This window comes from Ruditapes philippinarum, unplaced genomic scaffold, assembly GCF_026571515.1.
Source record: "Ruditapes philippinarum isolate M1 unplaced genomic scaffold, ASM2657151v2 ctg4034_1_1_1_1, whole genome shotgun sequence".
In the NCBI taxonomy this organism is placed as follows: domain Eukaryota; kingdom Metazoa; phylum Mollusca; class Bivalvia; order Venerida; family Veneridae; genus Ruditapes; species Ruditapes philippinarum.
The window spans coordinates 23,279-42,861 of NW_026854645.1; the positions used below are offsets into that span (position 1 = coordinate 23,279).

Genomic DNA, 19,583 nt, shown 5'->3' on the forward strand with positions numbered 1-19,583 from the left:
TCAAGTCATTCTTACTTTAAAAAAGGGGTCCGCCGCTGAGTTCATAAGGTCGAGCATGGATAAGAAATAGGGGGCGCTTCTCGATCTTCGTACAAGGTGTAATTACTCCGGTAAAATTAATCTTGGACATTGAGTCTAAAGCTGGGGTCTCACTTACTCCCGGCAGAGCCCAGGACCATCCCGGTAAGTTCCGGGACGATCCGGGGTGAATTATTGCTGCGGTCACACTAACCCTGGCAGCACTACGGTAATTCCCAACTAACCACTCAGGATGCGCTCCAGATCATCAAAGCAATACCCAGGTGAAGCTACGGTTCATGCCGGTTGACCCAGGCAGAGCCCCGGTCGATCCAGGCAGAGCCCCGGCAGAGCCCAGGACGATCCAGGCTGAGCCCCGGTAGAACTCCGGTTGGTTGAAAACGCGTGAAAATGATTACATTTATACATTTTTTTATTTAATATAATATCTATTGCTACAGCTTAGTAATTCATGATGATTTTTTGAAAAATCCTTATGCAAGACTGGATAGAAGGGAAATGGGAAGGGTGTTAATACAAACAAGTGCAATAATCGCAAATTGTCATGAACCCGGACGTCCACCAGGGTTCTGCCGGGGCTCTGCCGGGATGTCAGTGAGACTGTAGTAATCCGGGAACGACCAGGAACAATCGGGGTACATACCAATTACAGAATTCATGTGGGATTAGTAGTCTGTCACAAGCGGAGTAATTGGTAATTACTGATTAGTTATCCTGGAAAGCCGGTTAGGTGGATCAACCGCCGAGATACTACCAAATAATATGTTCACATCGGTGTAAAAAAAGAAAAATCCAACAAACTTACAAAATAGCCATGTTTTCATTTTATGATCTAGGTTAATAAACGAGACGCACATCAAGATAGCACGGGGTTAGCGTATACTTTATCAGCTAAAATGAAATTTTAACAACTAAGGTTCGTCGTATATGATAAGAAGTAAAAGTGCAATGACTGGGCAAACATTTCATCCAAGCTATACCAATCAACGATTTAACCGACTGAATTCACTTTTTAGGCGTACAAATACTCACTCATTACTCGCGTTACAAGTGTGGCACCTTTATATGTCGCAACCGCCGTTAAATGTCGCAACCAACGCTAAATGTCGCAAAATCATCTACCGTTAAATGTCAACTGTAACGTCAAATGTCGCAGGATTTTTTGCCTTACCGTTAAATGTCGAAACACCATCGTTAAATTTCACAATATCTAAATTCATGTACAAAACCTGGTATTATGCCAATATTAAAGTTATGTAAGTGATCTAGGGGCCGGCTATCTTTCAGATAGGAAATGGTTTGCTATAATATCTGTCTTTGTGATTATCATACAAGTGTATACATGATAAAAATTATATTATTTGAGTTACTTTGATTCGCATTTTTGAAATGGCAACAAACGATGAAATAGGATATCGTTAATAGACCAGTCAACACAACCAAATTCAATCGCATTTTCGATTGTTTTAGTACGGGTTCCATTAGCACTTCAATGTAAAACAAACAAACAAACCTTGTTTTAAACGGTTCTAGAGTATAGATAGAAAATCTCCGCTGGTTATATCATGTATCCTATTTCTGGTAGTTTGATGCCGTTGAAAAAAGCAAGACTTTGCCGATATGTAGTCATGTGTTTTAGAAAAAAATCTCAAGGTATTGCCTGAATTTGTCGCGTGGTAAGTAAAGGTATATCTATACTTTGGTATCGCCTGAATATCTCGCGTGGTAGGTAAAATGATAGGTATGCAAGATGTAGGTAAACTATGTATGTTTCGTAGCAAATCTTTATCAAATATTTTATTTTAAACATTGAAGTCCATTAATCACAAACATCTGTAATGACCGACATTAATATCATTTTTGAGCCATTTGGTTATTAGGTATATAGATGGAGTTCAAACCTGGTTAACTATGTAGATGGTCACGGAGTTTTAGGTTATATTCTATTGCGTTTTTCAGTATGAAATGCTAACGAAATAGGGGCTGGTCCTGGTATAATGACAGGGCCTGCAGAAATAAATGGAAGTGATGTTTTTGCTGGTGACAAAGACAATTATACACAAACTCACACTCACGCACTCACAAGCGCATATGCTGCGAAGATGACCGAATTAAAATTATAAACAGTTTTATTTGGTCTTGAACTCATCGAACATATTGAATGTGCGTACGAGATTTCTGTTAAACAAAATCAAGTTAGATGCGGTATGGCCAAGAGAGTAACTCGTCAAGATGGCCGCGTGGGTTCAAACCCAGTTATGTGCAAGACTTTTTTACCGTAAGCAAACAACTTTATACTCGTTGCTTAGTACTGGTTGATTCTAGTTCCAGTGTTTAAATACGCCTAGAGCTTCCAATTCAAATTTACTAAAATAAATTCGTATAACCTAAAAATAATTAAGTTGATATTCAGATTATAGAACGCTTGTATTATGATTTAATATCTTTAATTGACATATAGAAAAGTATAATCGAATCAGTATCTACTGGCACAGCATTGCTCTAACGGAGGCCTAGCCTCCCACCCCTTAGTGTAACTGCAATAAGTGAAGAAGTTGTGATGCTAAAGGCATCCTCCCCTGGCATCACTCAAATCGCATTTTTATAGAAAGACCGCGATTTGGACTCACGTTTCTTGTTGATATAATCTGACGGGCTGATGTTTATACAACATGTCAGTCATTATATTATTTGAATATTGTTAGTTTGTTTACTAAATGTTTGTTAGTACAGCCAAAGCACGCACTTAATTTGCAACCAGCGAAGTGTTATGAACTCGTTGAATGATAATAAGGTGGTCATTCACACCAGAAGAGCATGAATAACCAACATGAATGGAAATCTTTGGCTGTTTTAGCAAGTATTCTGATAGCTGTCACATGAAACAAAAAATGTTTTAAAAGGTTCTTAAATAGACAGTGTTTCGCTGGCAATCAAACTTGTTTGCTTTAAATGTTATATTTCAAAGCATTCATACTATTGTTTTGTCACACATGTCACTTTTATTAGTAATATACATTTGAAAAACTGAAATTTCTAATAATTTCTAATGATGTCAATATACACGCTGCTGTGATATGTCTTATGTTTATGTATATAAGCCGCCAAAAATGCAATCACTGATAGTTGATTCCAGCACTTTTAAGTGTTAAAAACTGAGTACTGCTTACCTAAGCTAGGGCGTGAGAGATGTTATAATTGTACAGACTCAATCAAAACGGAGTCTGCAATTTTCATGTATCATAGCTTCTGAGGGACACCCCCTTGGACTACTTTTCTGCATATTGTGCATTTATTTCAAAGGCACCAAACTATCAGAAACGGAATACAGGATTTTACTGCACTAGATACCTTTTCAGGTGGATCACCGTTAATGATGGTGAGAGGTCGAAAGAACAATGTTGAAAACACGAACTCATTTCGAAAATAATTACATACAGGGAAACTATTAAAAATATTCAAGATGGAGTTACAGTTCACTCCCTCCCGCTGTTATCTATTTTTATTTAAAGTTTCACTGGAATCTCTAATAGCTCTACTTTCGCAGATTATCTCTTGACAAGGAAAATATAGCTTTGGCCTCTTAGTGTGACCTTGACCTTGGTAGGGGTCAGAGTGTCGCGCATGACTCATTGTCTTAATATGGTGAATATTTGTGCAAATTCATTACAAAATACTTTGATGCGTGTAAAAAGTTATGGATCTGACACAAAAAGGCATTATAACAGACCACTTAAAGCTTTGACCTCTAAGTGTGATCTTGACCTTGGAGTTAGGATTCTGGTTGTTGTGTATGACATGTGATCTTATTCTGATAAACGTGTGTGCCATATTATTTCAAAATCCTTCATGTAATTAAAAGGTTATGGATTGGTATCCGAATCAAACAATGTTGACTGTGTCTCGCAAGCACGTTGTCTTAAATAGTGAGCATGTGTGCCAAGTTATTTCAAATACCTTAATGGACAAAAAAGTTATAAACCGAACACGAATTGTACCATCCATCAGACAATGTTGACCTTTGATCTCCAAGTGGGACCACCGTGGAGTTCTGGTTGTTTCGCATGACAGGTCGTAATTTGGTGAACATATGTTATTTCAAAATCCCTTGATAAATAGATGAGTTACGGACTAGACAGACGGACGGAGCCTTTGTACATATCTCTATTTTACTTTAAAAAAGGCTTGAGACAAAAAATGTATACAAATGTGTTTAATCACCTAGGGACTTTTGGCATGAATTGTGGTCACCGACTAAGATGACTTCGTTTAAACAATTAATTTTAAAATTTGTAGCTAATCATTTCCTACATGATAGATACTTGCCTCAAGATTACACACATAATGATAAAATTTATTATCATAATACCAACAACTTATTGTTTTACATGAATTAAAATTTTGCGACATTTAACGGCAAACGATTTTGCGACATTTAGCGGCTGATGCAACATTTAGGGGTAATGGTGCAACATTAAGTGGTAAGTGTGACATTTAGCGGCGTTGCGACATATAACGGCGCCACATACATCTTGCGACATTTAACGGTAGTCAATTTTGTTTTGCATGAATTCCATGTTGCGACATTTGGCGGCAGTGTTGCGACATTTAACGGTAAGGGATAATCGTGCGACATTTAACGGCAAACGATTTTGCTACATTTAGCAGTGGTTGCGAGATTTAGCGGCAATGGTACGACAATTAGCGGTAAGTGCGACATTTAGCGGCGTTGCGACATATAACAAGTGTTTATAATGTCTCCCTTTTTAACTATTCTGTTTTACTATTTTATTCTACTGACCCAATGCTTATACCGGTATATTGATCAGTCATACGCGCAAGAAGAACGTGGATCCTAGTTTGTTTGTTTTGGTTGGTTGATTGGGTTGGTTGGTGATTGGTTGGCTAGGCTTTAAGTAGGACTTACACTCATTTTCATTTGGCCGTGTTTAGTTGAATGCGGTCTCAGGAGCCTCTCCGTGCATTATTTTATGCACAGGCGGACTCTTGAGTAGAACCATAAAAGAGTCCAAAGTCTCAGGCCGGATTCGAACCCACAGCGGTAAGGAGCAAGTGGTTTGAAGTCACCTGAGTTACAAGACTACAGAATATAACGAGCTTGTTGCTGCACGCCTATAGTTTATGGTACTTTTACTGTTTCATATTTTGTTACCTACAAAGCAACAGTTTTAAAGTTTGTCATAGACCCGTCAATTTTGTGCGTCCATACTGTAATGATGCATTTATGCAGAAATTTTCTTTTGGTATAATGCTGACAATGCTGAAAGAAGACGTTGATTTTCGCGTATCAAGTACCCCGAGCCATTCTAATCGTCCATATCCGAGGTTTGACGGAAAGGGCCCGTGCAATTCTAGTCAGAAATGCATTATGTTGTGTGAAACAAAAAAATGTGGCATTTTATGGACACTTTAAGTGTCTTGTAATTACAGAATATGACTACAGGTGTTTGATTGGTCACTCCAAAAAGCAAAAACATAAAAGATAAAACAAAACCAGAAGTTACATATATATTTAGTATAATTTATAACTTGTTTTTAAGGGACTCCACTGAGGTTTTTTGTTTGTTTGACATGATGGGACTAAAAATATTTTTCCAGATAAATGTACTATTTGAAGTAGGTTTAGACCACTAATCTTAATGCAAAATTTCAGATTATTCGCGCACTTCGTTTTTCCAGAACAATTATTCAAATTGTAAGAAAATGACCCAAAATGAAAAGCGTTTAAACCTAGCTCATTTATGTAAGAAATTCATATGTTTTGTTTTTTGGATTTTAAACCTTATTTGAGTCCCTTTAAGTAGTGACCAATCAATATCTCGAACACAGTCCTGTGAATTTGACGGTACATGTATGATGGGTTTTCAAGCCCTACAACTGCTCGTGTGTGTTTTTGAGCTTATTTATACTCGCCACCGGTTGTCCAATATGGGCAAGTCCTCCAGAAAAGTGTTCATCAGTTTAGATTTTTTGGAAAAATAGTGCAAGATACAGATACAGAAAGATGCCCAAATTCCAGAAATTTAGCGTGCCAAGTGTTTAAGCACCCTACACGGGACCTCGATTTAAAGTCTCATCCGAAAGACTGATTCGTAATTTTAGTTGGCCAGCCCTTGAATCGAACCCACAATGTCGAGATTACAAGTCTCGCACTTCTACCGATTGAGCCATGTGGGCTGGCATTCTCTCTACAACTGCAAGGTATTGCCAGTCTATTTAAATACCGTGCATAACATGTACGAGGGTTGTTCATAAATAAAATGGTCACCTTGCATTTTAAGATTCCTTTCGTTTTTTTAAGTAAATGAATTAATTGTTATTATTATATAGGTATTCGCGCGTTGTTCTGCTTTTGAATTACCATGGTAACATGCGCTCAAGGCGATGCACTGGTAAAAGTTTTATTGTTATTCATCGTCTTCATTTTTTATACCCAAATAGTAAATTTCACAATAGACCGTCTTGCAAAAAGGTGAAGCGTGTTTGTTTTGTAATAAAATAATTTTCCATCAATAATCATGGAAAATAAAGAAAAATAAGGCAAGCGATATAGAAGAAAATCAACCTTAATTGTTTTAATAAATAAATAAATTAACACAAACAAAAAAATATGGTGTATCCTTTTCAAATTTATTTCGAGTGAATAATTCAATTGAATGTTAATGTACAACCATTAGAAGAACATGTTATTTTCTTCCGGGAAACACTGGAAAACGAGAGCAGATACATCTGTTGTCATAACAATGGCGGTCGTCATACGGGCATTCAAGAACTACTTCTGGTACTTTACACTCAGCAGGGTAGTTACAAACTGTAAAACACAAAACGATTCGTTCACTATAAATAATGAAATACATTTAGGTATCAACAAACATGTATAAAAAAATATAACCTGGGAATATTCGGATGGAGGTTTTTGTTTATTTAATACCGAGATCAGAGAAGACAAGAAAGTGAACACACTCTGTTACAGAAAAATCGTACAGCGACTAAGCATTTATCTTTTATTTACTTAATAAGTTGGTAACTTCGGTCAGATCGCCATTTTTGATGACGTGTCGTGTGTGTTCATGTTAAGAAACTCGGGAAATGAAAAAAGTATTGTCTTCTGTTCCTAATCCGTCAATGAAACTCGTCTTTTAACAACAAATGACGCAATCGCATCATCTTGGCCCTTGAATAAGAACCTCGAACACAAGAGCATACACAGAACGGATACTGTATTTAGGTCTAACCTGCGCTAAGAATTTAAACATGTAAACAAATAGTAATTTAATTATAGGAGTTGAAGACAAAATGATACCAATCTAGAGATTAAAAGTCTACCTTAGTTTAGTAAATTTACAGATATGACAGTAAACTACGAAAGACCGGTATGGACATTTCAGCTTCATGAATTCCCGATTTGAACTTCATGAATTCACGATTTGAATTTCACGAATTCACTATTTACACTTCACGAAATCTCTTTTTCAATTTCATGAACTCAACTTCAAAAAATTCACTATTTCAACTTATTGAATTCACGATTTCAACTTCACGAATTCATAAAGTTAAAATCGTGAATTCGTGAAGCTGAAATCGTGAATTTGTGATGTTGAAATCTTCTATTCTTAAGGTTTAATTCGTGAAGTTGAAATAGTTGAAATCGTGATTTCATTAAAGTAAAATAATGAATGATTTGAAGTTGAAATCGTGAATTCATGAAGCTGAAAATTCCGTATGAATTCACGAAGATGAAATCGGGAATTCACGAAGTTGATATGTTCCCAACGGTCCTTCGTAGTAAACAGTACATTATTCGAGAGAACATCGGAACTCTCCACAGTGTTCAGAATGAGTGCTGGCGGTATCAAATTAAAGCTAATACATCGCATTCATTAAAGCCAGTCTACAAAAATTGTTATGCGTGCTCCACTTCAAAATACGACTAAACTTTAACGAAAAATTATAATCGAAGAGAACAAATCGGTACAAAAAAAAATCGGAAAATATCATTTACTTTACTAAACACTACGAGGAATGGTCCGTTCCGTTTAAATCCTTAAAACTGTATAAATCGATTATTGTCTGAAAAGCGTTTTACTATTTCATGTTACGAAAAAATGTAACAGTGAACATTATAACTACAATATCACCATGCACTATTATATGACCGAGCGAACCGTGTACCAAAATTTTGCTGCTCTTTCAACTTTTGAACCGGTATGACTAAATTACGCAACGGAGATTTTTTGGCGCAAATGGCACAATTTTTTCTCAAGTTTGATTTTCTTCAAATATTGTGGTTGTAGGCATGCAGCTTTATATACTGTTTATTCAAATCAAATGATATAACATTTTTTATGTAAATATTTTGATTAACATACTTATGTCCTTTTTGGAAAATCTCTGTTGCAGAGTACTTACTTCAACATAAATCGAAAATTTGATAATTGAATTTTACACGAGAACTTTTATTTTGATACTACTTTTAATATAGCTCATTTATTCTAAAATTAGCTTGACAACATAAATTGTTTCCTTTGTATAAAAAATATCCCTAATGCACCAAGAATGTATATTTCTCCTGCATATAATCTTTCAAAACATAAAAAAATAAAGTGAAAAACAAACTTTCATTATGATACTATATTTAATATATATTATGAATTATATTTTGTTAAATCATTGTGAATTATAAACATTTATTGTGCCTTATATGCAAAACAATAATCTCCAAATATTTTCGAAATAAACAAATCTGCCACAGCTACAAAAAGACCTCTCGAATCTTCTTTATTAAGAAACAAACTTGTATATATATTTATTGCTATGGTTGTTGAAACGTCTATATGTTGACATTTATTCGGATTTGGATATAATTGTACATCAGTAAGCATTTTAAATTGATTATGATTGTCAGACAAATGTTCAATCATATTTTTACTATAACAGACTTTATGTCAACTATTTACATTCGTTATACATTATCAAAGAGTACACCTTTTTTGTTTACATCTATAACCACGGGGTATAACTACATTACTTTCAAATACGTATTAAGTCCGAGGTTACTTTGTTTAATAGCCGAGATGTTCCGAATGCAAATGAGGCTTAATATGCTAGTTTGTTTGACATAAAATTTTGACATAATATTTTGACATAAACTTTCAAAGACATCGTGACAACGTTTATTCATAGATCCACTTATAACCCTAACATACAGATATTTACTTCGTTTGAATATACGCATAGGAACAATATTTTATATTTTGTTTCTTTATACATTCTTGTGTACTTAGTGGCTTTTAAAAAAAATGGCCATGGGTTGGTTATCACAAAACAATAATAGTTTGAAGAATGAACCCTGAACCCTGCACAATCTGTTTTCCCACATTTAGAATGAGTTATCATAAACGACGGTTAATCTTAAAAAACAATGTATTGAGACTTAAGGGGATTCAAATTGAAATACAAAGTCTTTTTTACAAACCCAAGTGAGGCATTTAAATTGAGGAATTTGGGAGTCCACTTTCCATTATTTACTATTTTACAATCTGTGTTTAAACCATTACATACATCCAACACTGCATGTGCACAATCCACCATTCTCGTTAACGTCGGTGAGGTCCGGATGTTCACAGATGGGAGTGTTTGCTCCAGAACACGATGTAGAATTGTTACATTGATCATTTGTCGTACATGGCACACATTCTACGTTGGCGAACCAAACTAAAAGTAAAGTGAGAATCATTGATTACTTTTTAAAACTTTTTATTTTATACCTTTGAGTGGATTACTGATTTATCCGTGAAAATTATATTTGATAATTTCACAGTAAAAATTATCAAAATATAATTTCACACTTTTCAATGACGAAACTACTTTTTAAAGATTTTCTCCATGTGGTACCTCAATTTTATTTTTGCTGACAATTCTGACAATATCAGGCTGTTTAAAGAAAAGCAAAGCTGAAATTGATAAATAACTTAAATGTCAAAAGTAATAAAAAGAAGAAAACTTACTTCAATTCATTCAAATTCTAATCACCAAATTGCGTCTCTAATTTTTTAGTTTCATTTTTACAGTCTAAAAATACATTCCTTCCACATGCAAAACTGCTGTTGATGACATTTGGGTATATTAAAGTATCCTACGAGCAATAACTGCCGTATGTTTTTATAAAAACTTGAAAAGCAATGACAGCCATCACTCGAAGAATAATTAAACAACCCAGCGTTTCTGAGCCAGCCTTTGAAGTTTTCCATTTTCCTTGCTGCTTTTTGAATGATTTCACATCTGCCAACACTTATTTTTTGTCTGTTACAATCCTCAAATAAGTTTTCTTTCTTTTAAAAAGGTGTATGACTAACAAATCCAAATGATATCCCTATGAATCAAACACAATTATTTTCCTCCCGTAAAATACACAACTTTAAAAAATGGCTGCCGCTTAGCCAGGTCTTATATAAATTCGCAGTAAGTAACAGAATTATGGATGGATGGTTGGACTTTTTCTCCTACAAGAATTGTTTGTTTTTATTTTTTGCTTTTCAGTGGATTACTGATTTATCCGTGAAAATTATATTTGATAATTTCACAGTGAAAATTATCAAAATATAATTTCACACTTTTCAATGACGAAACTACTTTTTTAAGATTTTCCCCATGTGATATCTCAATTTTATTTTTGCTGACAATTCTGACAATGTCAGGCTGTGTAAAGAAAAGGCAAAGCTGAAATTGAGAAATCACTTTAATGTCAAAAGTAATAAAAAGAAGAAAACTTACTTCTATTCATTCAAATTCCAATCACCAAATTTCGTCTCTAAATTTTTTAGTTTCATTTTTACAGTCTGAAAAATCCATTCCTTCCCCATGCAAAACTGCTCTTGATGACATTTGGGTATATTAAAGTATCCTACGAGCAATAACTGCCGTATGCTTTATGAAAATTTGAAAAGCATTGACAGCCATCACTCGAAAAATAAGTAAAATAACCCAGCGTTCCATGAGCAAGCTTCCAAGTTTGTCATATTCCTAGCGCCTTTTTTGAATGTTTTCACATCTGTCAACACTTATTTTTTGTCTGTTACAATCCTCAAATAAGTTTTCTTTCTTTTAAATGGTGTATGACAAACAAATCCAAATTATATCCCTCTGAATCTTACACAATTATTTTCCTCCCATGAAATACACAACTTTAAAAAATGACTGCCGTTTACATTTTACAAAGCCAGGTCTAAAATAAATTCGCAGTAAGTAACAGAAATATGGATGGATGGTTGGACTTTTTCTCCTACAAGAATTGTTCGTTTTTATTATTAAAACAAGCGATCATTCATATTTTTTTAATAAAATGAATAAATATCACCGTCATTTAACGTTGATTGGCGGACTTATTTTTCAGCTCAAGACTTCTTGTTTTTAATGAGAAATTCCGACTAAATGGGGCTCTCAATGGGGAAAACAGATTTTAATATTAACGTTAAAATTATGGAAATTTCGTTTTTACTTGTTTTTAAGCATAAAATAAAAAGAACATTTGTTTGTTTGTTGTGTAAGATGTAATTTTATTTCATCTCGTGAACTTTAAAAACAGTATTCTCACTCGTGGCTATGCCACTCGTGAGAATACTGTTTTTAAAGCCCACTCGATAAAATAAAATTTCATCTTACACACAAACAAACAAATATCCTCTATTTATTATTAAAACAAGCGATCATTCATTTTTTTTAATAAAATGAATAACATCACCGTCATTTAACGTTGGTTGTCGAACTATTTTTCAGCTCAAGACTTCTTGTATTTAATGAGAAATTCCGACTAAATGGGGCTCTCAATGGGGAAAACAGATTTTAATATTGACGGTAATATTATGGAAATTTCGTTTTAACTTGTTTTTAAGCATAAAATGAAAAGAAAATTTGTTTGTTTGTTGTGTAAGATGTAATTCTATTTCATCTCGTGAACTTTAAAATCTTTTTATTACTTTTGACATTTAAGTTATTTATCGATTTCATCTTTGCTTTTTCTTTAACAGCCTGACATTGTTAGAATTGTCAGTAAAAATAAAATCGAGGTACCACATGGGGAAAATCTTAAAAAAGTAGTTTCGTCATTGAAAAGTGTGAAATTATATTTTGATAATTTTCACTGTGAAATTATCAAATATAATTTTCACGGATAAATTAGTAATTCACTGAAAAGCATAAAGTAAAATTAATTATTAAAAATACCATGCGAAGAAATAAATAATAATAATAATAAAAAAATAATAATAATAATAACAATAATAAAACTTACCCGTTAACATTACTGCAACAACGGCAAAAGCCGAAACTGACGACTTCATTTTGATATCTTTACTTCAACACCGTCACTTATTCAATGAAAATAACATGAACATTACGATTTTTAAAATAGAAGATATTGTCCTTTGACATTTTATTGTCTAACGACGTAACTATCTGTACTTAACGACATCTGAATGTATACCCTAACAAAAGCACACACATAAATTAGGTTATTACGCTACAGGTTGGAAATATTTTCATCTCCCAGATATTTAAAAATACATGTACTATTTACTTCACATAATACCAGACCATTTGAAACACCAAAAGGGTAAATCGGCATTTATACAGGTTTTATTCAAATAAAGTCATCCTTTCACACAGAAACATTTGGGTACGGTTGTACTACAATAACCCACAGGTGGCAGTATCAGTGTTTGGACACCGCCACCCCTTTCTGCCCCTGAACCCCTACTACAACCCTGAAAAAAGAAATTCAACACACTAAGGCTAACTGTAAGGTATCAAATACAAAACCACCGATAAAATTATTTATAAATTTTTTTTTCCACTATCAAAATTATAGTTACAGAAAGCTGAAAAGCCTACTATATGTTCATTTGCCAAAGAATGTGGAACACGGGAAATCGTCGTTTCAGCGACTGGGGCGCATTCCGGCGGCATTTCGCTGCATCATTCATTAACATCAAAAAAAAGAACTAGAATTCCACAGCTTACCTAATTCAAGTCCAACGTATATCAATATTCTATCGCTTTTTTTCTGTTTCACGGTAAATTTGACTTGTCGCTGCCATTTTGGATTCTGATACCTGTGTGATATACGCGATCTGATTGGACGTCCAATTTGGCTCGTCCAATCAGATTGCGTATTATAACCAAGGTATCAGACTGCAAAATGGCTACGACAAGTCAAAAAATACCGTGAAACAGAAAAAAATCGGAATGATTTTGATATTTGTTGGACTTGTATTAGGTAAGCTGCGGAATTCTATTTCTTTTTATTGATGTTAATGAATGATGCAGCGAAATGCCGCCGGAATGCGCCCCAGTCGCCGAAACGACGATTTCCCGTGTTCCACATTCTTTGGCAAATGAACATATTGTAGGCTTTTCACCTTTCTGTAACTATAATTTTGATAGTGGATATTTTTTTTTTTTATAAATAATTTTATCGGTGGTTTTGTATTTGATACCTTACAGTTAGCCTTAGTGTGTTGAATTTCTTTTTTCAGGGTTGTAGTAGGAGTTCAGGGGCAGAAAGGGGTGGGATGTCCAAACACTGATACTGCCACCTGTGCAATAACCGAGATCACATTTGCGACCTCTTGTGGTACATCTATAAAAATCAGAATACAATTATAATCAGGGATCAAATGTGCGACCTATGGTGGAAGAATTATTTTTTATATCATGTCAGGGGTTACATGTGCGATAAACTTAGAACTAATTGCAAACTTTTTATCAACACCTCACGAAAGAACTTAATCTAAAGTGCTTAGCATAAAAAGTCCCTAAATTTTTGCGTTTGCATTTAAAAAGATAAAAGCGGTTTTCTACAGTGATTTTTTCCATTTTAAAACAATCCGATTACTCTACCGCACCTGTAGATTTCACGCGCATTGTTTGTAACGCCACGGAAAATAAACCTTTATGAGACTTTATGTGATTGTAGCATTTAATAACACTTCCAGATACCTTGATGTCATTTTTAATTTAGGTAATTCTTATTTTGATCAAATGATGTCTGATATTTATCCCCATGAACTTCTACTTAATAAAACGAACAGTTGAAATTTTAGTACATCATTTTTGGATGTCAACAACAATTCTATTCACACAAAAAAATTTATGATAAAAGAGATGAATTTGACTTTCGTATAGTTAATTATCCACATTTAGACGGAGACGTACCCCATGCAACATCTTACGGGGTATATGTTTCTCAGCTAATATGATTCGCTAGAGCGTGTAGTAACGCAAGGATTTCAACGAGCGGAATATTTTCATTACCAGCAGGGCTACCGCTATCATAAATTACGTAAATGTTTTATTTAATTTCAAAATTTAACAGTGATTTAAAACACTTCTGCGACAATGGATTATCCAGCCTGGTTTTATGGCGATGTGATTTACAAACTTCGTAAGATTTTGGGTCAAAGTATTTTTCCGCTGTTTTAACTAAAATCATTAAACGTTTTATTAAAAGACCCTACTTTTTTTAACACATACTGCATGCTTAGTGTTCATCCCCATTACAGCTGGACTCTACGGTTTCCTCTTTTGATTACATCAGACGGACCAAGTGGGAGACTCTATGATGGACAATTCTTAAAGCCCGTTTGGACTGACAGTCTTTTGTCTTACTTAATCTGGCCCTTGTAGCTGATTTTCTTGTTGCTCTTCTTCCTTTAAGACATTGAGTACTTTTGTTATGGTCGATGGGTTTTCTTTTATATGTTTCTACATGATTATTTATTTAACTTTTTGTAACCATAACAACTGTTAAAATTTCACTTGGCGGGGATTCATTTTATTTTACACTGTCTCGTTTATAGGAACATGGTGGGACTAAGAGTGGGGTTTGTTGCACCATTAACCGGGTTAAACTCCCCAGTAGTACTTATGCTGCTGACCATTCCAAGGGGGTGCCCGTCTGTGTTCCTCTGATGTATGTCTTGTTGTTTCATAAAGTTTTGGTGACACTTTTGTTTGTGTCCCTTGTTGTTTTCTCGTCTACGGTAAGTATCTTCCCTTTTTTTGTTTCTTTATTTCGCCCCCTCCCCGAATTTCCTATACCCCTTCCCCTGTGCCCTCTTGCTTAATGGGCCTATTAATCAATCATTTATTTGTTTTCTTTTATTTTGATTTCCTTATCGGTTACTAGATTTATATATGTCTGGGGTCCTCCTGGGGTCCTTGCCGCTGGTTCTTGTTCCTAGGTCGTGTGTGGGTTGCGTTCATTGAACACCGCCTTTCCTTGTTAATCTTGTTTATCAAATTGTATGGCGGCACCCATATTGAATCTATAATCTATAACGGCTGCAAACAATCTGCGTTTTGGAGTTTCTGAACAGTTTGAGGTAAAGTACAATGTTTCCTTTTTTTCTCAAAATCTAGGAACATTTTTTAAGGTTTAAATTAACTTAATATTTTTTCATATGTTTATATCACAGATCTTTCGACGATAACGCTTAAACAATAAAGAAATCGGCGACTATTCCATGCTTGCGTCATTGTAAAAAGTACATGTAATACTAATTATAAAAAAGCTTTGAAAATACATGCAAATATACACCTAGACGTATATTCTTTATTTTGCGTTTCGTCATTTCTTTTTTATTTATACGAAACAAATAGAATGAATTAATATTTGTTATTTCGGTTGTGGACGATTTTATTCTACGGGAGCAAATACGGAACATAAATCTAACATTTGATTTATTATTTTTACTACTCTATTTTGATTTATTTTTCGCTTTAAATAAAGTTTTACCTTTGTGTGAACACAAGTAAAATAAAGAATTCACCGTGTACATCCAGTAACGCCGGAATGTGAAAATAACGCACGATTCGTGCAATAAGTAACGCAGAATTGTGCAATAAATGGCGGATACCGTACAGGATTTCAACGCGGTAAGTAAACTGGCCAAAATATTTTTTTTTAACCGAACTGAAAATAATCAATAGCCGCATACGGCTGCGAAGACATAACTCTTCATCCCTCATCAAGATTATTTCCACGACATTGTTTACATTTCGAGACCATTCGTGAAAATGATGGCTTGACCACCGTTTTGAGCGAAATTTTGGCTTTTTGTCGGCTCTTATAAGTACAACAATGCAGTGCATTCATTTGGCGTAATGTACGATTTTTTGAGAGTGCCTTTTTTGCCGACACAAATATTATACAGTCATGTACATTCAAAAGAATTGCTACTTTTATGCACATTTTTTTTGTGGAAAATTAAATAGATTTATATTATTGTTTTTCTTTGTCTCAGTAAAACTTAAAACACAATAATATCTATTCAACCAGTATCTTGCAATTAATTATTACGCAGCCGTTTTTTTTCAAAACTACAGAATTCTTACATTTTTGAAACTCAAAATATCTCTCGGGTACTGTGTATTAGCAGAGACATAGATATATTATCTACATCTCTGGTTTTTACCAAGTTAGTATGATTTAACTGTCTGGTAAAACACGGCGCGACAATTTAATTTTCATTATTAAGAATAAAACAAAAATAGTTGCCATGATCAATTACCCAGCCATATGGTCTAGTATTGAAACAAATCGTTAACCTTATCATGGTAAACATTTTTATTCATCTTTTTTATGTAATATCGCATTCAATTTCACAATATTTTGGCAATTTCAATCTGCCCATATTACAAAAGTAAGGATTAAGATCGTTATATTCCTCTGTTAATGTACTTAATCGTATCGGCAAATGTCCGCCGTATCTCCCAATGACGTCATCCAAGGGTGACAACTTGAATCCAGTCTTAAATGAAAGGGTCTATAGGGTGGTGTGAGGCAGCACACGGAGCGTCATGCCAGCCGTTAAATACGTCAGTCCTGCTTGCAAACACGGCACAGTCTTCGTCACCCTCGCTTCCTGGTTGCCCGGGATACCTAAAAATTGCCTCGGATGATTGAACATTTAAAACAGAATGAATTTGAGATAAATGTATGTTCATATATCCCAGATAAAATATTTATAGGCCACAACCCACTGACTGTATGTGTATTTGAATGTACGAGAGATATAAATTACGACTGCAAAGAGGTACAATAGTACAGATGGCACACCGGAATTTTTCGGACGAAGTCCGTCTGTTATCAGTTTGACTTCCTGTAAAATTAACAGGGAAGGACTGTATATAAAAAGAATTTTTATTGGTCATTTCAAAATTTCAAACTGAAATCGATAAATCTCATTGGTCATTCTAAAATAAAATGTAATGGACAGTTCTAACCATTATAAAATAAAATGCTAAGGATAGTTCTGGCCATTCTAAAACAAAATTTTTAAGATAGCTCTAAGATAAAATGTAAAGGATAGTTTTGCCACTATGAACTAGTACTTAAATAAAATGTACAGGAAAGAGAATAGTTCTTTAACTTTTAGGTTTATTTTTAAATGATTACAAATTTTATAAAGTCAAACATAGAACAAGTAAAGGGGACATCCTAAAGTCTTACTTTGAAAAATCATTACTATCAATATACTATAATTTAATTTCAATGCTTTTAAAATGGGTATTTTCTTTGCTACAAGAAATAATTATTATGTCATTGTTATGCAAGCATTGCTAAAAGAATATACTTCAAACTTAAAAAAAACATAACTTAGCATGTTAACCAGTATTACTTCGGCCGAGTATCTTTTTGAAAGATACTCCTTGTTTATCATGTGTGACGTTTTAAGTGCGCATCTATTAGTTTTAACATATTTTATTCATAATCATACACAGTACATAATAATTATACATTCATTCAATATATACAATGTTGAAATGGATTAGAACGAAATATATGAAATCTTATATAATTCTAATCCGAAACTATTACTTTTACGCAAGTATTACTTTCATACGTGATGAATTACAAAAAGATGTCCCCTTTCCGCCAAAGAAATATTATATTATAATGTTAATAATCAAGTGTTTTCATAATGACATTGTTATTGGGCTGAAGACTGTCATATTAGCCTGAGGCCAAAGGGGAAATTAATGGATTTCTTATATGTAATAAAGGAAAATATAACATACCATCCTGTAAAATTAAGAGGTTTATCTCCCTTGTACCACACCCATAAACCCTCGATCATCTCGTCATTAGCACATTTCCAAAACTCTTGATCTGAGTGCTGTGAAGCTTAATGAATATGGCTTATGAGTTAAAAAATATCCAGTTTTTTAACATTATGGATTTACAAACACTTCAAAAATTAAGGACTATAAATACATAATTGTTGTCCTTGAGAATATTTATCTGAATCATACAAAATGTCTACGGTTTACATAACAAGTACATGTATAGAAATCTAAGAAGGTATTGATCCATATGGAGGGAAATCGAAGACTACCAGTGTTCTTTTGTGATTTTTTAAAACTTTTTTTAGAACAGGCAGTTCGAGGTACAAGTCCCGAGAAAAACAAGGGGTCATAATTTAAAAAATGAAAACACATTTCTAGACAATTTAGCACACACATTTTGAATATAGACGAATACTACTTACGTGTTCTATACATTCGTTCAAGTAAACTTCTGATAAAAAGATTTTCATCCTTACTTTCAATCATTACTAAATCAGCTCCATGTTGTTGGCAATGATGCTTAAAGGATACATTGAAATATTTGCATGATATTTGCATTATGATATTAAAAGACGACTGCAAAGGGGGCAGTGCTTATTCAATAGAATAATGGGAAGGCGACAGTACGTGCTTCATTTGACATGACGGAACTGGGAATATTTTCCCAAGATTTATACACCATTTAATGTAGATGTGAAACAATAATTTGTGTGCAAAGTTTCAGGTCATTTCCTCACCCCATTTTTTCCAGAATAATCATTTTTATTGCGCAAAATAATCAAAAAATGAAAAACATTTTTCAATCAAATCCGGTAACACTTGCATAAAAAACGTTTTAGTTCAATTCTGAGTGTATTTCACAGATTCTAAGACTTGATCTTTGGAAGATTTTTAAATAAATGTTTTAGGACTTTAGACCTCAGTGTAGTTTCTATTATGCAAATGCACTCGTAATGCATAAATGCAAAGGCAGTGGCTTAGTGGAAGTTTGCAGTGCTTGTTTTGCGTTCAAGCTTTTTTCATGAATTAAAGCAGAGTAGTTATTTCGTTATTGCAAGAGCGCAATGCTCATTTTAAGTAAATTGGTCTAGAGTGGAAAGTCTTTATTACAATTAATAATGACTTTGATAGTATTAAGCGTCAACCTTAACAATAAATCACTAAAGATCTATATATGGATGTTGATACATGATTACATGATCCGATATAACTTACATTTCTATAGCAGATAATAAAAAATTCTAGGACAAAATAATTGTATTCATCATATTTATGAACGATCATACTAAATCTATTAGAACTTTATCAGAATTTGTTTCAAGCATTATGTTATAAGAACATCCGAATTATATAGAGGATATTTGTTTGTTTGCATGTAAGATTGAAATATAATTTCA

The 19,583-nt window shown here is 33.8% G+C and overlaps 2 protein-coding genes across 2 annotated transcripts; both read right to left on the reverse strand.

Moving 5' to 3' along the window:
* Positions 1–6,669: 6,669 nt before the first annotated feature.
* Positions 6,670–12,510, reverse strand: LOC132740656 (uncharacterized). The gene is made up of 3 exons (XM_060728599.1): positions 12,350–12,510; positions 9,622–9,774; positions 6,670–6,871 (listed from the first exon to the last, which is right to left on the reverse strand). The coding sequence occupies exons 1-3, from the start codon at positions 12,396–12,398 to the stop codon at positions 6,747–6,749; spliced, it is 327 nt and encodes a 108-aa protein (XP_060584582.1). The 5' UTR covers positions 12,399–12,510; the 3' UTR covers positions 6,670–6,746.
* Positions 12,511–16,463: 3,953 nt separating this feature from the next.
* LOC132740655 (perlucin-like) lies at positions 16,464–19,335 on the reverse strand. Its single transcript, XM_060728598.1, has 3 exons — positions 18,609–19,335; positions 18,139–18,244; positions 16,464–16,999 (listed from the first exon to the last, which is right to left on the reverse strand). Exons 1-3 carry the CDS (start codon positions 18,742–18,744, stop codon positions 16,870–16,872), a joined length of 372 nt encoding a protein of 123 aa, XP_060584581.1. The 5' UTR covers positions 18,745–19,335; the 3' UTR covers positions 16,464–16,869.
* Positions 19,336–19,583: the final 248 nt, after the last annotated feature.